Source organism: Poecilia latipinna, unplaced genomic scaffold, assembly GCF_001443285.1.
Source record: "Poecilia latipinna isolate Pla-1442-1.1 unplaced genomic scaffold, P_latipinna-1.0 Scaffold3752, whole genome shotgun sequence".
Taxonomy (NCBI): domain Eukaryota; kingdom Metazoa; phylum Chordata; class Actinopteri; order Cyprinodontiformes; family Poeciliidae; genus Poecilia; species Poecilia latipinna.
Genome location: NW_015116368.1, coordinates 1 through 27,582, shown reverse-complemented (window position 1 = coordinate 27,582; position 27,582 = coordinate 1). Strand labels below are relative to the sequence as shown.

General features: G+C 38.0%; 3 protein-coding genes and 1 long non-coding RNA gene across 4 annotated transcripts; all 4 read left to right on the top strand.

Moving 5' to 3' along the window:
* The first annotated feature begins 2,875 nt into the window (after window positions 1–2,875).
* On the top strand, window positions 2,876–5,607 carry LOC106941583 (C-type mannose receptor 2-like). Its single transcript, XM_015024656.1, has 4 exons — window positions 2,876–2,879; window positions 4,341–4,721; window positions 4,825–5,166; window positions 5,330–5,607. Exons 1-4 carry the CDS (start codon window positions 2,876–2,878, stop codon window positions 5,488–5,490), a joined length of 888 nt encoding a protein of 295 aa, XP_014880142.1. The 3' UTR covers window positions 5,491–5,607.
* A 2,721-nt stretch (window positions 5,608–8,328) lies between these two features.
* Window positions 8,329–10,767, top strand: LOC106941588 (uncharacterized). The gene is made up of 6 exons (XM_015024662.1): window positions 8,329–8,472; window positions 8,595–8,915; window positions 8,998–9,033; window positions 9,125–9,253; window positions 10,285–10,319; window positions 10,413–10,767. The coding sequence occupies exons 1-6, from the start codon at window positions 8,430–8,432 to the stop codon at window positions 10,491–10,493; spliced, it is 645 nt and encodes a 214-aa protein (XP_014880148.1). The 5' UTR covers window positions 8,329–8,429; the 3' UTR covers window positions 10,494–10,767.
* Window positions 10,768–13,098: 2,331 nt separating this feature from the next.
* Window positions 13,099–14,878, top strand: LOC106941585 (uncharacterized). The gene is made up of 5 exons (XM_015024658.1): window positions 13,099–13,219; window positions 13,350–13,691; window positions 13,790–13,894; window positions 14,118–14,152; window positions 14,260–14,878. Exons 1-5 carry the CDS (start codon window positions 13,177–13,179, stop codon window positions 14,380–14,382), a joined length of 648 nt encoding a protein of 215 aa, XP_014880144.1. The 5' UTR covers window positions 13,099–13,176; the 3' UTR covers window positions 14,383–14,878.
* Window positions 14,879–19,985: 5,107 nt separating this feature from the next.
* Window positions 19,986–21,116, top strand: LOC106941589 (uncharacterized). The gene is made up of 3 exons (XR_001423402.1): window positions 19,986–20,090; window positions 20,795–20,829; window positions 20,943–21,116. It is a non-coding gene; the product is annotated as an uncharacterized LOC106941589 (long non-coding RNA).
* The last annotated feature ends 6,466 nt before the right edge of the window (window positions 21,117–27,582 follow it).

Genomic DNA, 27,582 nt, shown 5'->3' with positions numbered 1-27,582 from the left:
GTGGTTTTCACACAAATTACTCGCTAACAGTAAGTGAGGATGGCAACAGCAAAGCTCTTCTAAGAAATCAAAATAGGTCAGGAGCATGAGGGGCTACCGCTTTGCGGTAGCACTTGATTTTTGCTCCACTGTGACTCGGGCTTCAAAGCAGAAGATTCAGGTCAGTTTTGAGGAGATAAGTTTCCTGTGGGCTTCTGCAACGAAAAGCAAGACCTCATTTGGGGCCCATGTTGGAGGCATTTTGCTGCTTGTAGTATAAATATCTTTTCATTTCTCAAACTGAGTAACTTCATGTAAAGATGGTGAAGACACGTTTAGAACTGAAAGAAAATTCCAAGATAAAGTAAAGTCAGGGCTACAACCCCTTTCATTTGGAGTGATGTGAAAAGCTATTCTTGAACTTTACCCGTTTGCCGTCTTACGACATCCTTTATGTATTCAATTTGAAAAAAAAAAGTAAAAAAAAAAAGAAAAAGAAAAGAAAAACAAGCACAGTCCACCCGTGTATAACCTATAATCTAATTTCAGATGGTACATAAGGGCCTCAGAGGTTTGTTAAAGCACATTAGTGAACATTAGCTGAAACTGGGTGTTGTGCTTTTGGCATGTTTATCCTTCCGTCTGCGTTCATCCTGGTGGACAAAATTCTGATGCTCTTTACTTTCCCCTCTCTTAAAATTCTTCATGTTTTTAAAAAGCAGACGTAGTCCTTTTCTTCGCTCTGCAGGTGTTTGTTCAGCACAAGCCAGGCCAAACCGCAGAGACGCACTCTTTCAAGTCAAAGACCAATTGCCGTCTTTTGATGTAGACGTTCACATGCAACCCGATTTCAAGGTCGTTAGCAATAACCAACGCTGCGAGACGCTGCGCTGTGATCACTCATGTTGCTTTTAATTCAAATTCGTCGTCTGTGGGTGAAGATAAAAAGGGGGCAAAGCTTTGAAACTCTAGCCGCAAGCCGCCCTCTACCAATATTGTCGAACAAGACCAAGAGTGGACCTAACAATCTGAGATGGAAAAAAAAACAGGTTGAGACCCGTCCTCCAGCCCTCCATCCCTGTTAAAAAGAGACAGGGTGGACGTCTTACTGTAAAGCCATATGAACTAAGACACACCATCAAAGCTACGACTACAAAGACATGTCAGGACAGAGCAGCGGGTTCGACTAAACCAGTGGAGCTGAGGTTGACGTAAACAGCCTGGACCAGAGCAGAAACACAGCAGCAACAAGCAGTTTCTGTGTTCTACGTTAGTCGCTGGTTGTAGATATTAAAAACTTTACTGTCCTCAGGAGGCAAAGGGCTGAAGTTCAGGAAAACATGTAACCTTTAAAGCCTGTAAAATGACAGATGTTACAAGGACTTGAACAAAGAGCAGAACATCCGTCGGTTGATGTTCCCGTCTCGAGCAGCACACAGCAACCGTTGACTGAAGTGGCCATTTTTATGTTTTGTCTCTCTGCTTCTTGTAAGCTTGTTACTGCCAACCTTTTTATCTTGGGTCACAACCACATTCAAGTGTTGTGAAATCAAGTAAATAAACCGCCATCGTCATTGTGTTTAATAGGGTGATATGACAAAGTAGACGATTGCCCTCTGCTGGTAAGCACCTGATACTGCTCACTTAGCTGAACTGAAATAATTGAATCTCTGTCTGTCAGAGTACTAAAGATATTTGAGCCTAACTGTATAAGTTTATCACAAAGGCTTGTAGACTTGGTGCCTTGGTCAGATGATAGTTTTGGGATAAAACATGCTGACAGTCAGACGACGCTCTGGGGTTACTGAAGGTGTCTGATTATGACGCAGGAGAGACCAAAACACAACAACCACAGTCAGTGTCAAATCAAAGATACTAAACAGGTCCTACACTCATCGATTCAAAGTGAAAAACTGAAAAAATGCTATTCTTATCTAACACAGGGACTAAAACAAAAAACACATTATATGGCAGGTAACAACCGACTCAGTGTCTTTAACAAAAAGGAGCCTACTTGTGTAAATATAACTTTTAGGCAACTCAAACCACAAACACTTGCAGGTTTGGGATGTGAGTTAGTCCTTTGCTGAGCAATCAGATGTTTACAAGTTAGAGAGGACAAATATTAGGAGCTCAAGTTGAAGTTAGGAAACTTTTATTAAAACAATCGAATGCTGAAAATAATTAAAATATGGTTCAACAAATTAAGCAGTGTGTGCCACTATACAATATTTTAAGTGACCCATCATTGTCCTGTTTTTTCACATAATTAAGAAACTGTTTTGCAATCTTGATGGAAAGATGCTGTAAGCTGCCAAAGGTCCAGTCATTCAGAGCTTACATGTTACAAGAATGAATCATTTCCACTGTTTCCATCTCAGGAATCAATAAAAACTTTCTCCTGTTCTAGTTTTCAGTCGTCTTAGTAAATTCTCAGAAATGTATGCTGTCACACTTATTAAAAACTTGAGTCCCAATTGTTTATTTCAAAATGTAGTTTGGAAATGCTGCTACCAAAAAATGAAAAATAAACATCTAACTTAACTTAGCATTCAGTAATCATACTGAGTTCAGGCAAACCTCTTATCAGACTCAAAGTGACTCTTTGACAAAGAAACTTTATCCTCAGAGGATTGTTGGGTAATAAACCAGTTAAAAAAACCCCAGCTAACATTCATAGTAAAAAAAACATCTTAAATCGCAATGAGAAGACTTTGAAGAACATTAAATATATTTCTGAAAAGCCAAACTCTACTGATGTAAACTGTAATGTGAGTTTCTAAGGATGTGCAGAACTTTGAACTGCCTTGCTGCTGAAATGTGTGATACAAATAAACTTGATTAGTCGACTTGGTACAAAGAAAAGACAATCGGCTCAACATGTTTGCATGGCACCATGGGTACCCAAACGTGTGATGTGTATGTTTGTTTTTCAGATGTAAAATTGTTGTTTGAGAAGCCTGGGAGTCGGATTACATTTGCAAATTACCGTTCTGTATTTGCAAGAGGTGTTGCGCAACAGGACCACTTTGCATGAAAAAAATGTTGAAAAATTAAAAAAATACTTTTTTTCTTCGTTTTTGTTCTGTAGTTTGTGGCGTTAACCTGTTACGTTAACAACATTCAAACAAGGATTGCAGAATCTCATTCCGGCCCCTCGTCACCAAGTTGAGCTGTTTTATATTGAACCAATCATGTTTCCAGTCCTGTTTAGAAGAACATGTCGCTCTCACCAGACTGCGCTTTTAAACACAGAGTTTGTCTTTTTATGTAAGACAAAGCATTGGTGCAACAGAACTGTCATTTTATAGGTTCTGATGTGTTTAACAAACTAAAGGTTTTTAATAGTTAATGTCTATTCCATCAGCAGCTCCTGCCACTTCTGCAGTTCCTTGAGTGTCTGGCTTTGGTCCACTCTGGAGAATTGTGCTTTTGTTACCTGTGAAGTCCTTCTATTACAAATATATCAAGTTAATCAAATACCACATGGCTTTCAGGTTTATTGGTCAATTAAATTTTTGCTGGAAGGATCTATGAGATTCAATTTAAAAATATTACAATTGCATACGAACATGGATGGAATGAAGTAAAATGTCTAGGTCTGACTCTGGACCGTAAATGGTTTGATGATTTTGAAAATGATTTAATTAACTGGTAGCAGCTTCTTAAAAACTTAAGTTCAGAGTTTAAGGAACTCTTGAGAAGTAACTTTAAGGACTTAAAAGTTGTGATTCTGTAATTTTAATAGATAAGCATTGAAAAGTTATCGATGTTTGCACAAAAGAAATGGATCAAGTCAAGTACATTTCAGCGATAATCGTCATCAAACATACATCAACCACGGTTCCGGTTATTGTTAATCAGATGCAGTTCTAAACAGGTGGAAGTCAGCAGAACCAGAACCAGGAGACCTGAGGGGTCAGGAAGGCTAATCTGGCACAACACAATTTGCTTGTTTCAACACAAAGTGGTGCTTGCAGGACATTCGTACAACACGTGCAGCTACCCTCACGCAGCGGTGTTTCCTCAGGCGAGACATTTGCCTGGGAAACACAGCAGAGCTGAGCGTAGACAGACTTCTGTTGTGTGTTCAGCAGAAACATTTGCCTGCACTTACGTATGGCTGTCGTGCCAAACGATTTGCATCAAAAGGCTTAAGACACGTTTTTGTTTTTAAGACTCAAAAACCTATTCGGTCCTCACACAATGTGCCTTCGTAACAGTAGATATCTCCTACAGAGGAGAATCACGATGGAAGGGATTTTATTAGGAGTATTTTTCTCACAAGTGAGTGATTTGTATTTGATTAAACAAATGTTTAAGGGTAGATTACAAAATGATTGTGTATTTTTATCTTTCAGACTCTCTCATCCTCTCCTCTGGTCTCAGCCATCATTACCGCTTTTTCAGTCAGTCTTTGACTTGGACTGAGGCGCAGGCCTACTGCAGACAGGCGCACGCAGACCTGGCAACCGTAGAGAACTCCGAAGACCTGAACCTGCTCATGAACACACTCCAGTCCGCCGGCTACAGCTCTGACATCTGGATTGGTTTGTACAGCGAGATCGACTGGAAGTGGTCCGACGCCTATACTGGGACCGGGGCTGACTACAGGCACTGGAGGAGCGACTTGAATGAACCGGAGTTTGAGAGCGCCAGGCAATTCTGCGTGAAATCCGGGAGCGGAGGAAACTGGTGGGATGACGATTGTGCGTTAAACCTTCCGTTTATTTGTTACAGCGGTAAGGAGATTCATCACGGCTTTTAAAATAATCATAATAGTAATAATAATAAAAATACATTTTTGAAAATTCTGTTCACCGTTTTTCACTTTCTTTTCTGTAGGAACACCGGAGTCGGCCACGCTTTCTCTTCAGAATGAGCAAAGGAACTGGTCCAGCGCTCAGAGCTTCTGCAGAGAGAACTATGTGGACTTGGCAACCGTGAAAACAGATGCAGAAAACCAGATACTGGACAACATAATAGCTTCTTCAGCCTGGATTGGTCTGTACAGGGATCCAAACCTTTTTTGGTCTGACGGGAGCGACTTTCTCTTCAGCAACTGGGACTCTGTCATTAATCCAATTGGCTCCATGTCAGTCATATGCGGCGTTACGTCTTCTGGGCGACTGGGGAAATGGAAATTTTTGCCCTGTGAAACTAAATTACCTTTTGTCTGCCACAGCGGTGAGTATTTTACTGCAAGTCTGCAACCTGCACTACAGAAGAAAAAAACAAAAAAAACAACAGAATCTAACTTGTGTGAACATCTGTATTTTTACATGGTTGTTTATTTAATCTTATTGTTGAAAACAATGATATTAAATATCTCCTCTTCTTGATTAACCAGTATTTAGAAAGGCAGTGAAGCTGAGACTGAATGTGGAGAACGCCGTGGATCCGAACGACCCGGTTCTGAAAGCAAACATCCTGACAAAGGCAAGTCTGACAGGAAGTCTTCATATGCATTACACACACGTTAGTGTATGCATTTTGGATTTTATGTTATAGTCCATCTCCGACAAGCGACAATATCTGTATGTCTGTCTCTCTATATATCTATGTATCTATGTAATCCTGATAAGGTACATATGACAAAGGTAAAGGGTGAATGCATATGAAAAGTTTGCACAGCTTCCCTTCAGTGCATAGTTCAAATGAGAATATTTTTTGATAAAACAAAAACAGACTGTTTTTCCTGAAATGGTTTCTGTGTGTGTGTGTGTGTGTGTGTGTGTGTGTGTGTCCCAGCTCCAGGACAGACTGCAGCAGAGTGGAGTGAGTGGAGCCGCCCTGAAGTGGAGCGAGCGACCTGATGGAGTTTTCCAGAGAGAAAAATGAGATCGAAAATATTATCCATATTCATTTATGATGGCTCATTTTTACCATGTACCTAAATACTCCATAAATAAAACCGCTGCATGCTGCCTCTGCCAGCATGTTGTCCTCCACACATTGAAATGTGCCGAGCTTTGTCATGTGGCGTTTCAAACCTCCACATCACTCAGGGAGCCTGAGGGTAGAGTTCACAAAACTTGTAATCGAGTTAGAGTAGCACTACTTTGGCATAGCTGGAGTGATAGTTTATAACAAAATGACTCAAGTAAAATGTAGGGTTAAGAGTAAAACTATTGTTAAAAGTCATTTTTTTCCCAAGAAGTTACTCAAGTAAATGTAACAAGTTGCTACCCACCTCTGGTCCTCCCATGTTTTCACACACAACTTCCATGTGCTGTAAAAAACAAAAAAACAAAACATAGTTTATCAGACAAAGCTATATTCTGTTTTTCATTGTTTCCAAGTCCAGCGTTGATGTTCATGTGCCCATTGTTGGTGTTTGGGGTCAGCATGTTTCCCATGACTGATCTGGAGGTTTGAAACACCAGATGACAAAAAAATAAACTACAATGTTCTGGTCAAAAACCAGCAGCTCCTTCAGTAATTGGACCTAAAGCAGGTCATCAGTGGTCATCCCATGGTTAACCAGTATAGACCTGGAAATGTACACTATCAATCCCATATTTAAATAATAATAATAAAAAACACAATATGTGAAATCAGTTGCTGTCTTGTAATTTCTGCCGTCAACCTTTCTCAGACAGAACCAGTTAGCCATGGCAGTAATAGTATTACACATGTCACCGCATTTACCCATATCTAAAGATTACACTCCCAATTGAATCTTATTTTTATAAGTTCAACTAAACATTTGTTATTACAAGCATGTGAACCCGGAACCATTATAAACTCAGCTGCTGTATGTCTGACTAATTCAAAGACTAGAAGGAGTCGGACGGATTAGTCAGACGGACTTCAGTGGATAAAAAAGATGAACGAATCATACACAATATGACACATGACAGAGTGTCGGAGCTCCGAAAACATAACTAGCTCTTTCATATTTTTTCTTCTTCTAACTTCTTCTTTCTTCTTCTATATACCATTGGAAAAGGCATGGAAATTCCACCAGTGCACAGGAAAGATAGAGCTATGCAACATCAAGCCATGAAAACTTTATTGTGCAGGAAATTTGATGTTTGTGCATTATGCTATCATGTTATGACAGTAGACATATTTATATCAAAGGAACATCCTTTTTTTAATGCAAATTCCAAAAAGATGTTCCCAATGCTCTAAACAATTCTCTTATTTAACTAAGATTTCTTCTGCACTGAAGTCACAGCTAACCCAGATTTTGTTTGATTTTACCAATGCCAGCAGCTCCCTCTAGAGGGAGCCAGCTTGTATTACAGCCTCCTCCCTTCTCTCATTCTCACCCCTGTGGTTTCAGAAGCACATTATCCCCTCAGAACATCCCTCCTGTCTCCCATCTTATTCATGCTCTTTTCTTTATTTGGCCACATTGACTAAATGAGTCGATTAATTTTCCATCCATCCATCCATCCATCCATCCATCCATCCATCCATCCATCCATCCATCCATCCATCCATCCATCCATCCATCCATCCATCCATTTTCTTCCGGTTATCCGGAGTAAGACATTACTTAAAAAGGAACTTAAAAATGCTTGGAAGCAGTTAGAGCATGTCCTGCAAAAACTCAAACGGTATAGCCATGACGACCATCGTTACGTTTGGATGAAACATGCGAACTACAGGAACATCATTTTAACTGTTGAGTATGGAGGTGGCAGCGTTATGTTGTTGGGTTATTTTGCTGCAGTAGCCAACAACAGTACCAACTAGAGGAAATAATGTAATGTAAATATTGGCAAATGTAAGCAAATAGAAATAATTTTGGTAATTCTAACTGACCTATCCAAGAGATTTTAACTTCATTTAACTTCAGACAGTGAGGAAAAAGGTGTGACTTTTTCTTCAGTGTATGTAAACTTCTGGTTTCAGCTCTCTATACTGAGGCTGAGGTGGAAATGAAACAACCTGAGAAGATAATCAGAGAGAAGTGGGAACAGCTGAGGAAGAGCACAGGCAAGAGAGAATGAGGTGACGGAGAACAGCTGGGACGAGAAGCAGGTCGACAAGAAGAAAGGAAGGAAGAAAACCTGAAACTATCAAACAATAAACAGAAAGAAACATAAACAAACAAGAAACAAGACCAAATTCACAAATGATAATCATTGCATAAAGGTACTAATATAAAGGAATAAATTAAAAAAAAAGAAAATGGTAAATAAACAACAACAACAACAAAACCCATATGTAAGCAGAAACCTAAACAACGAAAACTAAATGCTGGAGAAAGTACTTCCTGCAGTACTTACCCCTGCCCCTCTCATGATGCCCCTCCCCCTGATATGATGCCCCTCCCCTGTCATCGACCCAAATGAAGTTAACCACAATTAGACTTTTGTGGTTATTTTTCAGAAAGCTTCACAGTGGGCCGTCCAGTCAGCATCAGAATCTTTTTATATTATGATTTTACTTCTGCTAACAGCTTCCTGACGTCTCGTCACTTCAGTCAACTCAACATGAAGAACTTTGTCTTCATAGGAGCTGTTCTCTTCAGCTGCTGTAAGTTTTATTATTTAATCTCTTCAAATGCATTAATAACTTTAACATTTAGCATAATTTGGAAGTATTGCTCAAGAAATGGTGTTTTTTTGGTCATAAATCTCTGGTTTCTAATGTTTCAGGCTGGATCTCTGTTGTTTCTCAGACAGTGTCTGTTCTGCCAGGTGAAAACGTCAATCTGCTCTGTAACAAACATTCTGGTCCTCCGTTGTTCTGGTTCAGATTAGTCAACAGAACCAGGATCAGTTGTATCTCTGTCAGTTTGTCAGGATCAACCAGATACTGTGATGAATTTAAAAGTGGATCATTTAACATTTGGTCCAACTCGTCCACATCAGTTCTCAGAATAAATCAGCTGAACGTTTCTGACTCTGGACTGTATTTCTGTGGATTTGCTACCAAACAACATCGACTTTTCACTGCGACTCAGTTACATGTGAACGGTGAGAACGTTTTTTAAAGAGACGAGGTTCTATGTTTTTGTTGTTCCATTATAATCTTGCATGTTCCTTTCATCTTTAAAAGGCACTAAGGAATTTGAAGGAGAAACTGAGATTAAAGGTAAGAATCGTTTGGCTTTATTAGTCATGGTTATTCTTTAATAAGACACATTTTGCTTAGAATACTTTAAATCAACATTTTTTTTTTTCAGAAAAAACACCTGAATTCAAAACTCTCCTAATCATTTTTCTACTCTGTGCTGCGAATGGTCTCTTGATTGTCATCATCATCATCCTCATCATCGTCTGTTTGGTTTGTAAAGCTAAGAAATCTAAGAAAGGTAACGCTGAAAAAATGTTGGGCTTTATTATTTATCGATTTTTGTGTGTGTGTTTATGTCAGTAGTCTTACTAACCCACTACATACCTAAATATACAATAATGTATCATTAGAAAAACATTTATGTCAAGTCATTTCCTGCAAATGATTTGACATAATTTACCTACCAAAAATTTTTCTCTACAGTGAAAATATTCTAAAAATAAGAACAATAGTAATAAAAAGAATAACAAACCAGGCATTGAGTTGAAAAAGTGTGTGTGAGCGAACAGACCACAGATCGTTCCTGTCAGAAGGATAAGACACATTAAAGTGTAACAACTGAGCTGTGAACGGGTTTGGCTTTAATGTAACCAAACTGTTGCTCCAATGCAATAGCAGGTTGCATCACAACGTAAGCATCTCACATCAGTCAACATCAATAATTATTGGCTAGTTTTTATGTTTTAAATGTCCAAAATACTGCCAAACTAGTGACTTGACTTATTTATTTATTTATTTATTTTTTTTACTATTTAAACCGTTATAGGGCATAGTGGTGAAACTTGGAACTGTATCTATATGCGCAGGCATGTGTGTGTGTGTGTGTGTGTGTGTGTGTGTGTGTGTGTGTGTGTGTGTGTGTGTGGGTGTGTGTGTGTGTGTGTGTGTGCAGGTGTGTGGGTGTGTGTGCAGGTGTGTGGGTGTGTGTGCGTGTACATGTGTGTGTTATGTGAACTGTGTGTGTTCTGTGTGTGTTCTGTTTACAGGCTTGGTAAACTTGTTAAAATAGCTAACTTGTGACTTTAATTGTGAATGTGATAAAAAGCCTATTATTTTTCTAAAATAAAGTGCTCTTTACTTCACTTTATATTTAGAGTCTTATAGGAAATTGAGAAATTTTTCGCATTTTTGATCAAAAATCCTGCAGACTTGTTTGTTTTCTGATGTCTCTTTTCTCATTGAATCTTGAAAATTCCAAACATTAAATTGTGTCTGACTGCAGAAAGACTTTCATCTCATTCCTCTGTTGTTTCTGTTTCTGTTTCTCAGCTGACGATTCCAGCAGAAATCCAGAACAGAGTGAGGTAAATACAGCATCTAGTTCACCTTTAACCATTTTACACCATCACTTTTTTGTGACTTTTTTAATTTTTTTTTTATTCTGATTCCATCTACAGGACGCTGCATGTATTTACGAAAACTGTACAACAGGTGTTGTAAGAGTTAATACTATCTATGATTCCTATTGCCTGTCCTGAGGAAGAAGCTGAACTTTGATCTGGAGCAAAACGGCTCATTAATCTGCTGTCTTGATCAAAATCCTACGAAACATATGTCCATAGATATAATTAAAATGATTTGTGTAAATAAGCAATGGAAGAACCTGTCAGATACTTTATGATTCATGATTTCTGTAGATTGCAAATGACTGAAATAAATGAAAACAATGGAGAATCACACAGGGTTAACATCACTCTCTCTTCTTTTGGATATTTTTTAAAAGTCATAATAAATTAAACTGTCTAAACCATGTGTTGCTTTTTGGTATTATTAGTTTTTTTTTTAACACAAACTCCACTCCAACATATGGTTAACACATTTAAATTAACTATATACTTAAAGACACGAGGGATTTACCTAGTCTGCATTGATCACTAAGTCTGAAGGTGAACGTCTGATCAACAGTTCATAGTTTCAAACTCAAGCTGACTTATCTTTGGGTGCAGGACGGCAGCGCCACATTAACTACGTGGCATAAAAATGAAAACTAACGAAAGGTTTTGAAGCGGCCTAGTCTAAATCTGGACCAAAATCTAAATAAGCTGCTGTGGCATTCACATGAAGGAGCTGCTCATGCTTTTAGAAACGTCCATTTGGCCTAATATAACAATTCAGCAAGAGTTGGCTAAAATTTCTCCAAAGATGTAAAAAAAAAAAACTGATTCTAAATCATCACAAACATCTTACGGCAGCTGTTACCTGCAAGGGTGTCATTTAATTTGTTTATGCAGTGATTGCTGTTCGTTGGATTTTTCACATTTGCCCTTGTGGTATGTGTCAAAAACAGAGGCTGAGCAAATTCATATCGGTTTATTGTTGGTTTTGCTTATGAGAAAACAAACGGCTTTAGATGCCAAGAGGATGACTGAAGAGCTACAGCTAAAAATGTCACCAGAGAGAAAAATGACATCGAGCTCCAAACCTAGAAATAAACCCGTACGTTTGTACTTTTTTATTTTTATGCATAAGCAATGAAGAAGCTGCTCTCACTCATTAATGTGCAAAGTCAAAAAGAGGAAGGACAGCCTGAGGAAGATAAATTTAACTCTGTGAGAGATGAGGCAGTTGTTGATGCTGTTCTGCTCAGCGTCTCAGACGTGACACTTTTTCGACAGCAGCAGTGTCACCAGCAGGGCTCGTCCAGGAAAAGCAGAAGTAGGCAGGCCTGACCGAGCTTTGTTTGTTTGTGGAGAGCAACAAGTTTGGTTTCACTTGTCATTTTCCACCGTGGCGACGCTTCTTATAGTTTGTCTTTGGTTCTGCATTGAAACTGGACTGCTTTTAATGCAAAGCGTGAGTCTAGTATAAAAAAATATAAAGATGTTGGTGTTGTGTTTTAAAGTCAAAAAAGGAAACTCTTAGGCTAATTAGCTGGGTTCTGCTTCTGTTCCTGACAAATGGCTGACATGTTCAATTAAAAATTATGTAACCAATGCATGAACAGGAACAACGTGCATATTCACCACATGAAGGCCCTGATTTTCTTTCTTTCTCAGAAATACAACAAAAACTGTACACCGAGTTTATTGGCTTTTTATATCAATGTACTTCAAAATCTCACAACGTGGAAAATCCTAAAGCTGTCAATGGTGTTTAAAAGAAAATGAAGTTAAAAATAGTAATAGTAATAATAATAATTTACAACATAACACAGCACAAAGCACACTGACACTTGAGAGAGCAGAAGATGAAATCAAACCCACACCTTCCTGATTTGAAGATTCACTGTGTTAAATGTCTCCTCCTTCATAGATATGCTTCATGTCTTTAAAGTCTAACTAATCTAAAATGTTATGTTGGTAAACTGTCTAAATTTAGGGTTCCTGGTTGTGCTGTGGTGGTGCAGAGGTTAAGCACAACCCACATATGGAGTCCTTAGTCCTCGACACAATCGTCGCAGGTTTGAGTCCCGGCCTGGCGACCTTTCTTCCTCTTCTCTCATTATCCACTTTCCTGTCAATTCACTATCAAATAAAGGCCACTAGAGCCAATAAAACCTTTAAAAAAAAATAAATTTAGTGTTCCATCTTCATGTTGACATTTTCGCGGAAATTCATTTCGTTCTGCAACACGTAGCCTAAACCTGCCTCAATATCGACCTCCTTAGGTTAGAAAGTGGCTACAGTATTTGAACCTTCCTATTGGTTACAACGGTTGGGCTTAGTGCTGTTATTAAACCATCTGACCCCGACACACTGCCCCTAGTGGTGGCGAGTAAGAAGCACATGGAGAGAACTGATCGATAGCGTTTCTCAACTTTTGCTTTTTTGGAAAAAAATAAATAAAAAATTACTAAATGTAGCAACAAAGTATATAAGTTGGTAACAGTGCATCTTTCATCAGGACCTTTTCCCAGCTAAACTCTTTCTCCTCGGCTTCGCGCCACCCACTTTGAATTTTTCAAGTTGCGTTCACACTGAGGTTGGTTACGCTTTAATGTGTTTTATCTCTGTTCGTTTGTGTTCCTGTGAAGCTCTTTGAATTACACCGACTGTACATGAATGGTGTCAAACACACAAACGTCTCTTCCTGCCTTGTCTGATGGGGGCAGGTCCAGCAACATAAGCAGAAACCTTAGAAAAAAAACTTTGACACTTTTTATTCCTTCTCTCTCTGCAGCAGCCTCATTGGCTCTCGGTTCTTTGCTGCAGTCAACAGGAAATGAAGAACTCTGTCCTGATAGCAGCTCTGCTTTACAGCTTCTGTAAGCACTGACTGCTTAATGACTATAAATGCATCATAATGTCTGCAGCTTCAGCAGAATGCATTATTCTGGACTTTATTTATTTTCTGCTCTAATTCAGACTGAATAACTTGTTTCCTCTTTGTTTCAGGTTGGACGTCTGGTTCAGTTTCTGGGTCTGAGATCCTGACAGTTCATCAGGGTGAAGATGTCACACTGCAGAGCGCCAACATGTTCTCTGATGGTTCAGTGACGTTCTGGTTGAGAGTGATTAATCAAACCAAGACCAGTTGTATCTCTGTGATTAATGGAGTTCATACAACCATTGATTACTGTGAAGGATTTGATAGAAAATCATTTGAAATTACCGTGAACTTCTCCAATGTTTTACTCAAAATTAAACGTGTAAATATCTCAGACACTGGAATATATATTTGTGGACGTTACCAGGGTGGAAACCTGAAGTTCACTGTGCAACATTTACATGTAATCGGTGAGAACACTTCACTTTATGTTGCTCTATTATTTTGGCTTCTTTAGGGAATTTTTTTTTTTTTTTTTTTTTTCCTGTTGGTTTTTTTTTTTTTTGAGAAAAACCAAACTACATGATGCTGTTTGTCATTCCTGGTTCCGGGATCGTTGTGCTCCTCATCATCGTCATCATTCTGATCATTCAAGTGATGAAAATTCAAAAAGGTAACAGTCAGAAGAGCATAGCTTAGAAAAGGCAGTACCTTTTATACTCTGCATTCTTTTAAAATCCTGCACAGAATTCAGAGCACTCTCCCATTTATGTACATTATCGTTGAACATTTTTTACATTAAATATATGTGTATGATTCAGGAGAAGACATTCTGCAGTAGCTCGACATTGTGTGATTAATGACATAACTACCATGTGTTTCTGTCTGTTCCTCAGCTGCAGATGGAGACACAGATCATCATCAGCATCAGGTGAATATCAGTCTAAAGTTTCTCCCGCACGTTTTCCCCCCAAGACTTTTCATTTCCAAACTACAAAGTACGCTTTCTAAGTGACATTTTCTCGATGCGGCTCACAGATTCCTGACTCGACTGAACAGAGCCGCCCTGCAGAGGCTGAGAAGAAGAGGAAGAGGAGAAGAGCGCCGCCGGAGCCGGAGGTCGTGTACGCATCCTCCAAGAAACACTGGAACAGGAACTGAACCGCTGCCCAGAGTGGAACAGAAAACTTTTTAATTTACTGTTTGGGTAAAAACTCTAAGCAGAAGTCATATTTTTGCCTGTGTGATGTCACTTTGGTTTGGTAGAAACAGTCTTTTGCTGTGAGCACACAGACAGGAAGATGGTATGGAGATCTTCATGATGCAGTTTTTTTTTAGTTTGAAGCTTCATGAGTATAATTAATAAATATTTTTTGTTTCAAATCAAAAGTTTGGTATCTGTTGGGTTTAAATGCTACTGCTATACGGTCTTCAGAACGTCACCTGACCTTAGTTCTGAATTATTGACAGATTTCCTGATAAAAAATTGTTTTGGAAAAGTCATGCAATAACCTGTTTAATCATCAAAGTAATAAAGTGTAAAAATTGATGGTTTGTTCCTTTACTGCTCCCTCTGGGAAGGTTTTGTCAAACTTTCAAGGGTTGGAGTGTCTCCTTATTTTAATAAATAAATCAAAAATAAATATTTGAATTTCCAGTGTGCCTTGCTTTTTATTTATTTATTTTTGCTTAGAAGGTTGTTTTCATTAAAAAAATCATATGAGATCATCTATGTTAGAGGATTTTCGGTATTATCATTTTGTTATTACTTTAGTTCACATTCAGTCTATAGATCGTTGTAATTTTCTGTTTAAAGTGTTCTCTTCCTTATGTGTGTATAAACTGACCTGGAGGTCAGGACTGTCTGTTTCATCTTCATGTGAAACAGTTAACTCTGTGTTTCCCAGACCTTAATTCTTATCAACCAGAATACCTCCTAACTGCCTGTGAGCAGTCGTATTTTGTCTCGTTTATCCTCCCTCTTTGTTGACAGTTTGACCTAGAGCTGAACTGGGCTCAGATCGTAGATCAGATATCACACCTGGAACTGAGTTGCTGGTTTGTTTAGGTTAAATTTTTTACGGCCTTTGTTGTTTTTTTTTTTTTGGCTGTTCTGCTTTGACAATAAAACAGGGGCTCACGCGGAAGCAGACCAGAATTCTCTGTGAACGGCCAGGAGAGGTGGTTGGCGGAGATTTCTCCTTTTGCAAAAGCCTTGCCTTAAAATTCATATATGTTGTCTGTGGTTCTTTAATATAGGTTCGAGAAGAAAGTACCTATCAATCTATCATATGGGCAAATAGATGTACAGCTTTTTTTTCCCCACTATGAAGCATCAGTTTTACACATGAGTGTGGGATCATCACGTTTTCAAGTTTACATGTTTTCAAGTTTACATCAGTGAGAAATGATGGTCAGTGGCGAGAGATTTTTGTCGAGAACGGCGAGTTTGAGGGTGGAACAGAGTGCAGACAAGGGTCATGTTTAAAGGTCACGTTTAAAGTCCTTAATAACAAAACTGAAGACATACAAAAGGAACACACAGGAGAGACAGGTCAGTGGAAAAATCCAGCAGTGAGTGACAGAAAATTAGGATTGTGAGGAGCTTTGATTACATGACAGAGAACAGGTGGCTGTTTAGAAACAGGACGCAGCTGAGAGTGGAGACCAGGTAGGCAGGCTGAGGGAGAGAGAGAGGAGGTAATGGCTTAAGACAGGGGTGTCCAAAGTCAGTCCTGGAGGGCCGGCATCCTGCATGTTTTAGTTCTCTCCCTGGTTTAACGGACCTGGATCCAATGATGGCTCATTAGAGGACCTAAGGAGAACATCGACATGCTGGAAAGGTTATTGCTACCACCAGGGAGAGAACTAAAACGTGCCCTCGAGGACCGATTTCGGGCACCCCTGGCTTAAGAGGAGCGGAGGAGAAACACAAACAAGGATCTAACAATAAATAGTAACAGAATCAACTAAAAACAAAAGAATGAACTGCCAAAGATAGGCAACAAATGAATAACAATCCATAGAAATAAGTGAGAATGGCTGTAAAGGAACAAATAAGTGTTGCTGTCAAGCATTTATTTAGCTGTCTTCATATCTCTGTTCAGAAGAGCGGGCCATAATTGTTCTGACAGTCATGGAAACTTCTATTTTCTCACCTCTTCGCCCTGCGGTCACAGCACAAAGACAACTGCAGAGACTTTGGACAGCCTGCTCTCAGTTCATCTTTACCATGTAAAGACACTTGTTTCCAGGAAGAGATGTTTGTAAGGCACAGTACATGCAAATTAAAGGGTTTAGTAGGAACAAATTACTTTTGGTAAAACAAAATAAAAATACATTTCCCCTGTATTTCACATATGCTGAATGAGTTCTACCGCAAATGTAATTCAGTAGAAAAGTTTAATTTCAGAGAGATTTCATGACAGATCTTTTATGGTAACATGTTAAGTAACTTCTTAAATTTAATTAAGCCATCAGTATATTTTTAAAAGATGAGTCTAACTCTCCTCTGAGAGCTCTGTGTGTTTTGATGCATGGCGTTTCACAGCAGAACCAAAGATTCAACCACGATGGAAAATGACGACTCAGTGCTTGGTCACAGCGTTCTGCCACCACTGGCTGGAAACACACATGTACATGTTCAGTTTAGTGAACAACCATTTTCACAGAAATAGCTGTTCAAAGACCATCGGGGTGAGAAGTTGAATAGAGGAAGTACAGGCTGATGATTTGTATTTTTCATATCAATGAGAACATCTTGGCATCTTAACCGTAATGAAATGACACCAACTCAGCTAACAAGTTTAACCCAACAATACAAACATGAAAGTCTTAAAAGTATATTATGGGCAATACAAGACAAATTACATGTTGAGGATGGGCTTTCTGCCAATCAAAAAGTGTGTTGGACATTGTTTACCATGTTTTGGTGGTTACGTTTCTTGCATTTCAAGTTGTTAAAGGAGGTGATGTGCAAAGTAAAAACCGAGGTCACGATAAAAGAACTGATCTCTGACGCTGACGATGTGAAGCGGCAGCGTTGACATGGCCTGCTGGCTCTTCCTGTTCTCTGTTTTCTTATAGTTTCTGAGTTTCTCAGTCTCCTGAGTCATTGCTCCTGTCTCTGTTGGTAACAGTGGTAAATGGCTTGTGCAGTACTTTATCAAGTCCAGAGGTCTTGAACCCCTTAACACTACATTCAGTTATTCAACCCATTCGTAAGGGGGTGATTATGGGAAGCCACTGGATTGTAGCCACGGCTATGTGACACAGGCGAGGCAGCCATGCACCAGCATCACCAGGCCCTCTGTCCACCACCAGCCAGCAAGGTGGGCTAAGTGTCTTGCCCAAAGACACAACAACAAAGGCGGACAGTGAGGGAATCGAACCAGCAACCAACCAACTACAGGACAAACTCCTATTAACATTTACACCATCATCCCATGTTCTGTGATTGCTCTCTCAGATTCAGATTTTTTTTTCTTTTTGCATGGTTGTTCACATTATTTATAAAATGGTGCAAATATCTGATCTCAGTGGGAACTGTTTGTGGTTCCAAATTAACCCCCCATGTTAGTTTATAAATCACTGAAAGGCTTAGCATCGCAATAAATTAAAGATCTGATGTTGTTGTATCAACAGACCTCTCACGTCTTCTGGTTCTACTCTGCAGAACCAGAACCAAATATGGAGAAGCCACATTCAGTTCCTTAACACCTCAAATCTGGAACAAATTTTCAGAAAACTGCTAAAGACACTGAAACCCTGTTGATGCGTTCACACCAAATGCGTTTTGAGCATCAGTCGCATCTGGTTTACATTCAAGTTTATGTGGAGCATCGGACACATTGGACACGCTTGCCCTATCAAAGGCTCAAAGCACTCCAAACGTTTCAAATCCCGCCGCGCTAGATGCTAGAAATGTGCCTCAACAGGCCCCTGAGGAGCCTCCACAATAGACTTTGAATATAAACCACACGTGCCTGATGCTGTAAACGTGTTTAGTGTGAACGCACAATAGCACCTCCTGCCAGTGCAGAGATATAACAAAAGTGATATCAAAGTAACATCAAAACCATTTGGTAGTTCTGTCCGGAATCACATTCAAATTACTGGATACGAGTCGGATTCAGGACCAAACATGTTCCACTTCACTGCACCTGAGCCTAGAAATTGATTCAACAGGAGGTTTGATAGATGCTAAAGAAAATAAACTACTTTGTCTACAAGAGAATCAAGATTTAAAAACAATCAAAATGATAAAACTTAAGCATATGTTTATTTATCAATGGGCCGCTCAAAGCTCATCAGCTAAAATAGAAATAACTCTATTCAACAAGTTTCAAGGTGTTGGAGGCTTTTAAACTCAAGGAATGGATCAACATTGCTGTTGCTGCAGCACCAAGCTTATGGAGAAACACCAGGTTGCTCTAAAGTTGAGAAAATGTTTTGATAATGCGATCAAAGCAGAAACATAGCATAAAATACACAATTATGTTGCATTTTCATCTATCCATCAGTTTTCTGTAGACCCTTGTCCCTAGTGGGGTAGGGAGGGTTGCTGGTGCCTATTTCTAGCGAACATTTCGGGCGAGAGGCAGGGTACACAAAGAGACAGGACAAACAACCATGCACACACACCTAATGAGAAACTAGAGAGACCAATTAACCTGACAGTCATGTTTTTGGACTGTGGGAGGAAGCTGGAGTACCCGGAGAGGACCCACCATGCACAGGGAGAACATGCAAACTCCATGCAGAAAGACCCCAGTTATAACAATTATGCTATGAATAATATTTTGTAATGACCTACATTTCTAAAACATGATGTTGCTTAATAAGATGCCTGGGAAACTTATTTGGTAAGATTAACAGATTTAACGAAACATTCAATGTTTTCCTTTTGCAACATCCCTGTACCCAACGTGTTCAGCTCAACCAAAAGAAGAAATGACTAAAGGAAAAAAACAAAGTCCACACCTCCTGGTGTTTGCAGTGCTCTGAGTGGAGCAGCGCTCATTAGCGGACGCTGCATTGCTGCAGTCAACACACCATGAAGAACTGCACCTTTATACCAGCTTTACTTTACTGCAGCTTTTGTAAGTTCTGACGCTGGATTAGTAATGGATGGATTCACAACTAGCAAAGAAAGGAGAATGTGTTTAATTTATTTAAAAGGAATTCAAAAGCTTTTTTCAAGGTGAAAGTAAGTCCTCTGTCTGATGTTTCAGGTTCTGTTTTAGTCTCTGGGTCTCAGACGGTGAAGGTCCAGCCAGGTGACGATGTGACACTGGAGTGTAGGAAGAATTCCAGTGGATTATCCTACTGGTTCAGACTGGGAGAGAAGAACAAGGCTGACTGTATCTGTATCATGATTAATAATGACCCTGGCAGTGTTAAAAACTGTGACGGATTTCAGAAGGAAAAGTTTAACATGAGCTCCAACAGCTCCACCGTCTCTCTTAAAATCAAAAAAGTGAATCTTTCTGATGCTGGACTGTATTTCTGTGGTGTTAAAAAAGATAAATCCATAGCTTTCAATGTGATACATTTACATGTGAAAGGTAAGAAAATATTTCTCAATTTTTCTCAAATTCTTCCAACATTTCCATTTCTCTCAGCCAATCCCTTTACTGTATTTTATTTAAAGACACAAAGGTGTTTTATGAGGATGCAGAGAAACAAAGTAAGATTTTTTTTAACTCTTTACAGACATTAAGCCACGTTCTGATCTAATCAGTCGCTTTTTGTTGCAGAAGAACCTGATGTAAACTTGTTCCTGACAAGTGTGGCTCTCTACTGTTCGAATTGTCTCCTAATCATTGTCATCATCTTCCTGTGTGTCAAAGTCATTAAACATCGTAAAGGTAACATTAATAATATTACCTTTGAATGGTTGTGTATCAGTTTTTAATTGTTGTGACATGTTTTAGAGTAATGGCCTTTTTACCAGGCGATTAATCTAAATTTGAGATAATCGTACTAAAAATCTGCTTATGTAAAACTGGAAACACAAAAATCCTCTTTAGCTTCTTAAAGAATATATAAGTTTGATCATTTTCTCACCTTTCCTGCATGTAGTGAGCCACATTTGTACCGACGCCCCTGAAATGAAGTATCTCAGTTCTTCTATTTATATAGATTATATAAATATGATGATTGTGAGGATTATATAAATATAATCCTCACACATTCACAGCCCATATTTGGCGGTGCGTGTCTTCTGATTAATAATTCAGGTTACTCTGTTCCGACAAGATATTTTAAGTGTGTCAATGCACATTGAAATGGATTTGACAAAGTATTGCATTCTTTTTATTCATTTTTTTTTGGAAGTTAGATGAAAGTAAAAAGTGTGACAATCAACCCTATTATTTCATATCTATGGTATTTTGGGTGAAAAAAAAATTGGAACTCTCTTCTTCCCACGTTACAATTATGCTCTTCTTTCTAATAGTATATTTTAAAATTCTTCAGAAATTACAATGTCATATTGTGTGTTGGTGCTTTGTTTAAATACTTTTACAGTTCACTGTCAAACTTTATGCATAAAAATATCTCTCTCACTCAGTTAACACTCAGGATGGAAACTCACGTCAAAATGAGGTGACTACAGCTTTAACACTTTGTGTCGCTTGGCTGAGCATCACATGTTTGATTTATTTTTGTCTTTGATAGCGCAAGGTGTACGGTAATAAATGCTCTGGTTGTGTTTGCAGGACCCTGGCTCTCACGAGCTGACCTACGCCTCGGTCAGCTTCGAGAAAGGTGGAAAGAGAAGGAGAGAGGTGGAGCCAGACGTCGTGTACGCCGCCACCAGATAGAGAAGAACTGCAGCACAGAGAAACTGATGTGAAACTGAACTGTCAATAAATAGCAGAGAGACCAACATCCTTCACTGTGTGCATGTCTGAGTTTATATTAGGAATCAGAAAGTGGTTTATTATAACTTTGTGATGAATGTGCTTGTTGCTTATTGAAACTACATTAGTGCTGATAAATATGACCTGCTAAGTTGTTAGGAATGCTTTACTTTTCAAAAAGGATCACTTTTACAAACCCTGAGAGATTAATTGAAATTATTTTTTTATACAACAGATGTGCTTTCTAGTAATATTTAAGGTATATTTGCTTCTTTTTTTTTTCCATCGCAGCTGTATCTGTGGTCAGTAACATGCTCCCAAATGTGCTAAAAATAAAAATTATTTGACAACTCAATAAAATAAATAAATTAATGTATAACTAAAAAAAACTAACAGTAAATTTAAAAAAACAATTAAATGAGAAAAAAAAATGATTGACATATAAAAGGAAACTAATGAAAGCAATAAAATTGGAAATAAAATAGAAAATTAAACAATAAGCACAAAAAATGATGTCAGTGTCCAAGAAATGAACATATTTTGGTGTGAAATGTGCAAATCTACGGAAGAGGATGAGGGCCATTTGGGAGTCATAAATACCTTGATCTTAGTGTGCTAGCTATTAGCACACATTGTTTTTATTTTATGTTTGCAAAGACCTGATGTATTCACTTTAATCATGACAGGAATAAATGTCAAAACCACAGTAGGAGCATCAGTCACTGCAACACAGTCAGGCTGCAGTCAAGATAAAAAGAAGAACTGCACCTTTACACCAGTTTCACTTGAGTGGATCACAATTTGACAGATTTATGACTTCATGTAATAGTTTTAAATATCATTTTCCTGAACTTTATTTAAAGAGATAAATATATTTTATGATGACACAGAGGCACAAAGTAAGAATTATTTTTAAACCGCTTATAGATACTTTAAGAAGCCACTGATCGGTGTAATTATTAACTAATTTTGTTTCTACAGATCAGATACAGATTAATTGCTATTAATTAATTATAGATTCTGCAAATAACTAGATTAAAATATCTTAATCGCGTCCCACCACTACTTTCGGAATCACACCTGGTCTGATATATAGATTAACACTCACTCAGTGTGAGAACTTTTTGTTTTTCTTTTTCTTTATTGCAACACCAGTCATTGTACCCAACGTGTTCAGCTCAACCAAAAGAAGAAATGTAGAAAGGAAAAAAACAAAGTCCACACCTCCTGGTGTTTGCAGCGCTCTGAGTGGAGCAGCGCTCATTAGCGGACGCTGCATTGCTGCAGTCAACACACCATGAAGAACTGCACCTTTATACCAGCTTTACTTTACTGCAGCTTTTGTAAGTTCTGACGCTGGATTAGTAATGGATGGATTCACAACTGGCAAAGAAAGGAGAATGTGTTTCATTTATTTAAAAGGAATTCAAAAGCTTTTTTCAAGGTGAAAGTAAGTCCTCTGTCTGATGTTTCAGGTTCTGTTTTAGTCTCTGGGTCTCAGACGGTGAAGGTCCAGCCAGGTGACGATGTGACACTGGAGTGTAGGAAGAATTCCAGTGGATTATCCTACTGGTTCAGACTGGGAGAGAAGAACAAGGCTGACTGTATCTGTATCATGATTAATAATGACCCTGGCAGTGTTAAAAACTGTGACGGATTTCAGAAGGAAAAGTTTAACATGAGCTCCAACAGCTCCACCGTCTCTCTTAAAATCAAAAAAGTGAATATTTCTGATGCTGGACTGTATTTCTGTGGTGTTAAAAAAGATAAATCCATAGCTTTCAATGTGATACATTTACATGTGAAAGGTAAGAAAATATTTCTCAATTTTTCTCAAATTCTTCCAACATTTCCATTTCTCTCAGCCAATCCCTTTACTGTATTTTATTTAAAGACACAAAGGTGTTTTATGAGGATGCAGAGAAACAAAGTAAGAATCTTTTCAAACCCCTTGTCGATTCTATCAGAAGCCATCCTTAATAATAATTAATGTTTTTTGTTGTGTCTGTTGTTGCAGAAAACGTTGATTTCAACACAAAGTTAATCACGTTGACTCTCAGAGTCCTGAATGTTTTACTTGTGAACGTCGTTGTTGTTCTGCTTGTTAAAGTCAACAGACTACAGAGAGGTAATCCTTTAAAGAATTCATGGTATCTTCAGTGTTTCTTACATCATTATGTATCGGCACAATTAGATCAGAATGTGTTAAATGAAATTTCTGAGCTCTCATAATGCAGCTCATCATCATCAACATCATCATCATCATTGTTTTCTGTCTCTGTTTCCCAGGTGATGATTTGGACACATCCACATCAGACTGAGGTGAATCTACTTCAGTTATTTTCTGTAAGTTGGATTTAGCATCGAATCATTTCTTTTAACTGTCACACAATGTATTTTTAAACCAGCATTCTGATGTACAGAGACGTGTTTCCACCAGATTTGAAGAGCTGTGTGAGTTGAAGAGGAAATGGAACTGCAGCAAGCAGCAACACTGATGCCTTTTCAGCTTCCTGTCTGAATTGATAAATTAATATAGTAAAAAAGACATAAACACACACACACACACACACACACACACACACATTTTATATATATATATATATATATATATATATATATATATGTATATATATATACATATATATATATATATATATATATATATATATATATATATATATTCTTTTTTGTGTGTGTGTTTGTGTCAAAAGAGGTCAAGGTTGTTTTCATGACACATCACCTGACCTGCAGAAGCAGATTTAAATTCTGAGATTTTTTGGCTCACAGCTTTGTCAAAAAAAAGAAAAAAGAAAAAAAAAAACATTTTCATAGTTGATGTGAGGAACACGTCAGCTACCACAGTTCCTCTACAAATAAAATCCCCAAAAGTGTGGAGTGCATGTGTAGCCATCCCCCCTTTTTTGTGATACCTCAAAATAAGGTAGAATACAACAACTCTCTTTAGTCTGTACATAATTAATAAAGATCAAGTGGAAATGTCTGACTTCAGCTGAGGAGTCCTTTTTTTTTTTACAGATAGTTTTATTTCAATGAAATCATCAGCATGTTCTAAACGTTGTTCTGAGAGCAGTGTGTGTTTTGTTGCATGGTGTTTCACAGCAGAACCGAATCCTGCTGCTGAATATTCAACCTCAGCCGAAAATAATGTTCCACTTTCTGCTCGGCCTGCAAACAAACAGGAACATTTTCAGTTTTGCAAACAGCCATTTGAATAGAAATAGCTGTTCACACATTAGTGTGAACAGCTGAAGAGAGGAACTACAGTTTGTTGATTTTTATTTGATCTCATTGAAATAAGTGTTTGGTGTCTTGAACGTAATGACACTAACTCAGCTGTATGCATCTGGAAACAAGTTTAGCAATATAATGACCAGAAGCAAATAAATTACTAACAATAAACGAATAATTATATTGTCTTTCCTTCAAGTTAGATTTATGTAAAACTAGTATGTTGGGCAACTTTGTTAATCATTTCATGTAAGCTAATGCTAGTGCTAATGCTAATGATGTGGACATTCTGTTTGCATACAGAGAGTGTTTCTGTGAGACGGAGGATCAGGGACTAACGTGTTCCTTTTTTCTATTTAACAAGTTCGAAATACAAATACAAATGCTGCTTCTTGCTTTCAGCTTCTATGTGCTTCAAATCTGGAACAAACTTCCAGAAAACTGTAAACAGCCGAAACACTGAGTTCCTTTAAAACTAGACTAAAAGCCCACTTGCTCAGTTGCTTTTGAACTACAATAAATGGAGCTTCACCCAACATGTCCAATGTGTAGTGATGATTTTAATGATGGCACTTGGCAAAATGTAATGTGTATTTTTGGCATTAATAACTGTTGATTATATAATGTCTTTCTGATTGTTTTTTTTTTATGTTTTCATGATGTAAAGCTCTTTGAACTGCCATGTTGATGGAATGTGTTATGCATATAAACTTGACTGATTCATTCATTAAGTGAAGTAAAGGATATAATGTGTATAATAGAATATAGAGGTCATGTCTGTGATGGAGACGGTGTTTATGCCTTACATATTGTTTATCATATTTGGGTGGTACATTTTTTGCATCCCAAGTTATCTTTAGGTTTATTAGTAGCTTCCTGTGTTCGACAGGTTCTTCCTGTTCTGCGTTCTCTTTACTTTCTGTTTCTTTTTTCACAGTTTCTTGGTCTCCTGCTGGTTTTGAGTCTTTCCCTCTGTCTCTGCTCTGTGATTGAATTCTCAGTTGCTTCCATCCTCATACGTTTCTTGTTCAGTTCATCAATTCTGTTTTATCTCAAGTGATGCTGCTCCAGTCTGCCTTCTGTAATTCTGACCTCAAATCGTTTCTGTTTTGGTCCTTGGATTTCTTTTGTTTTGTTTATAGCTTTGGTTGACTTTTTTAGACGTTTGGACCTTGAAAGTTGAAAAATTTTGCTTTTTGTCTTAATAAACATCTTCATTTTTTGCCCCACCTCTGCCTCCCTTCCTGTGCATCTTCCACAGCCACTTCCTCTTTTGTGCCAGAATGAATCAGCCAGTATGAGACGCAGCAGATTACGCTGCTGCAGTTTTTTTTAAAAACACTCATAACACATTTTGTAGATATGAAAAGCAACAATAGAGGTTACAATTCTGGAAAACACCCATTTGGCAATAAAGTGACCAATAATTAGTCACAATAAAGTGGTTGAAGTCTGTTCAAACGTTAAAGGTTTAAACGGACTCCAAATATTTAAGCTGGTTTGTTTGATATGTTATTAAAAAAACATGATAAACACTTAGATTGTTATTAAAATCCCAGGTTGGTTTAATCAAAGGGAGTGGAGACCAGCGCTGGATGCAGATGAGGAAATCAGGTGATTAGGAACAGCTGTGGAAGGGAGGAACCTGGCAAACTGAGGGAAAGTGAATGAGAACCACAAAAGAGCTGCACTAAGAATTAAACAAAGTACAACTCAAAAAGAAGGGAAGAAAACTAATCTAAGAAAATCCAGATGCAGGAAGAATAGAACAAAAGAATGAACAAAGAAACCAAACTCTTACCACGCTTTACTAGCAGTAATAAAACACAGAAGAACAAACACAACATGCCAAGAGCAAAAGAAAGAAAAATAATAAACAAGGAAATAATCAAAGAAAGAATCCAAATGACAACCAAAACTCGAAAGCATGTCTCATAGCACTGCAGTTTTCCCTCTTAAGGCTTTTATTTGCATTTCAAATTTATCTTTTTTCATCCCAACAGGGCTTGAGTGTTGATAAAATTAGAAAACATATTCCATGCAATCCATAATTTCCATAAATCCAAATATAGATACATGAAATGTAAAAGTCGGACAGAGGACACAAGGAGAGAAGGAAATGTGAGAAAGGGAAGAAATGAAAGACACAAAGGAGGAATGAATAAAGAAAAACAGGGAGGTAAGAGAGAAAGAAGTGAAGGGTGCATGGAAGAACTGACAGATAATTTAAAGCTGCAATTGAAGTAAATGTTGTTGTTTTGTTGTTGTTGTTATTGTTGTTTTGTTTTTGTTTTTTACATATTTTTAAACTGTCACCATGTCCTGTCAGTATAATATGAAAGACATAATCTGAAAAAAATCAACCTTCTCCCAGCGCTACTGTTGCTGTCTACAGAAATGGACCGCTTCTGGTCAAAAACAACCAATCAGAGCCAGGAGGAGGGTCTTGCTTTGTCAATCAGTGTACATGCTGCTAAATTTGCTAATGACAGAGAAGCAATTTACCATTTGAGAAAAACTGGCTGAAGTGGTTGAGATAAGAGGTGTGTAATATTACATATCCTGATATCGATCCAAAGCCTTGTAAATACATGGCCACTATTGTTGAAAGCAATTCTGATCTCTATACTTTTCATTTAAGTTTAATATAATAATAATAAACTTCTGACCTTTTGGTGTTTTTGTAGGTGTATACAAAACACGTTCATAACATTATTAACATGATTTATGTGAATTTTTCCTAACTAACCAAAGTTAAAACAAAGGATCAATTGAGACCAAATCAAAAGTAAATATTTTTATGGTAGAACTGACAAACTACAATGCAAAAAACAAAGCAAAATTTCAAGAGGGAATCTGAAACTACAGTGTCCATCTTACCAAGCTAGCATCAATCCAGTACCGACACCAACTTGGTATCAATATTATTGATATTTTTGGATTGATCCAACAACCTGTAGCTGCTGAGATGACCAAATCCTACCAATAGCTAGAGAGGACAACACAGAGGGACTAAATATGACAAAATAGGTTAAGCTCTTAAGCACCAGAGCAATAGAGACCTAGATCTACCAGATCAGACAAGAACCCATTTGCAGATTGTGTGAAGACGCCAAAGAAACAATCCAGCATCTCTCAACAGGGTGAAAGATACTAGCAGGAAAGGAATACATGGTACACTACACCATAACCAAATGGCTGATGTTCCACACAGTGTGGAACATGAACTGGAGACTGTAGGTCA

Bases quoted from the DNA above. Each gene is read 5' to 3' on its own strand.
- LOC106941583 (XM_015024656.1), top strand. The intron at 4,722-4,824 runs GTAAGGAGATTC...TCTTTTCTGTAG, and splicing joins TCCGTTTATTTGTTACAGCG to GAACACCGGAGTCGGCCACG. The intron at 5,167-5,329 runs GTGAGTATTTTA...TTGATTAACCAG, and splicing joins ACCTTTTGTCTGCCACAGCG to TATTTAGAAAGGCAGTGAAG.
- LOC106941588 (XM_015024662.1), top strand. From the start codon at position 8,430: ATGAAGAACTTTGTCTTCATAGGAGCTGTTCTCTTCAGCTGCT. The intron at 8,473-8,594 runs GTAAGTTTTATT...CTAATGTTTCAG, and splicing joins AGCTGTTCTCTTCAGCTGCT to GCTGGATCTCTGTTGTTTCT. The intron at 9,034-9,124 runs GTAAGAATCGTT...TTTTTTTTTCAG, and splicing joins AGGAGAAACTGAGATTAAAG to AAAAAACACCTGAATTCAAA.
- LOC106941585 (XM_015024658.1), top strand. From the start codon at position 13,177: ATGAAGAACTCTGTCCTGATAGCAGCTCTGCTTTACAGCTTCT. The intron at 13,220-13,349 runs GTAAGCACTGAC...TCTTTGTTTCAG, and splicing joins AGCTCTGCTTTACAGCTTCT to GTTGGACGTCTGGTTCAGTT. The intron at 14,153-14,259 runs GTGAATATCAGT...TGCGGCTCACAG, and splicing joins CAGATCATCATCAGCATCAG to ATTCCTGACTCGACTGAACA.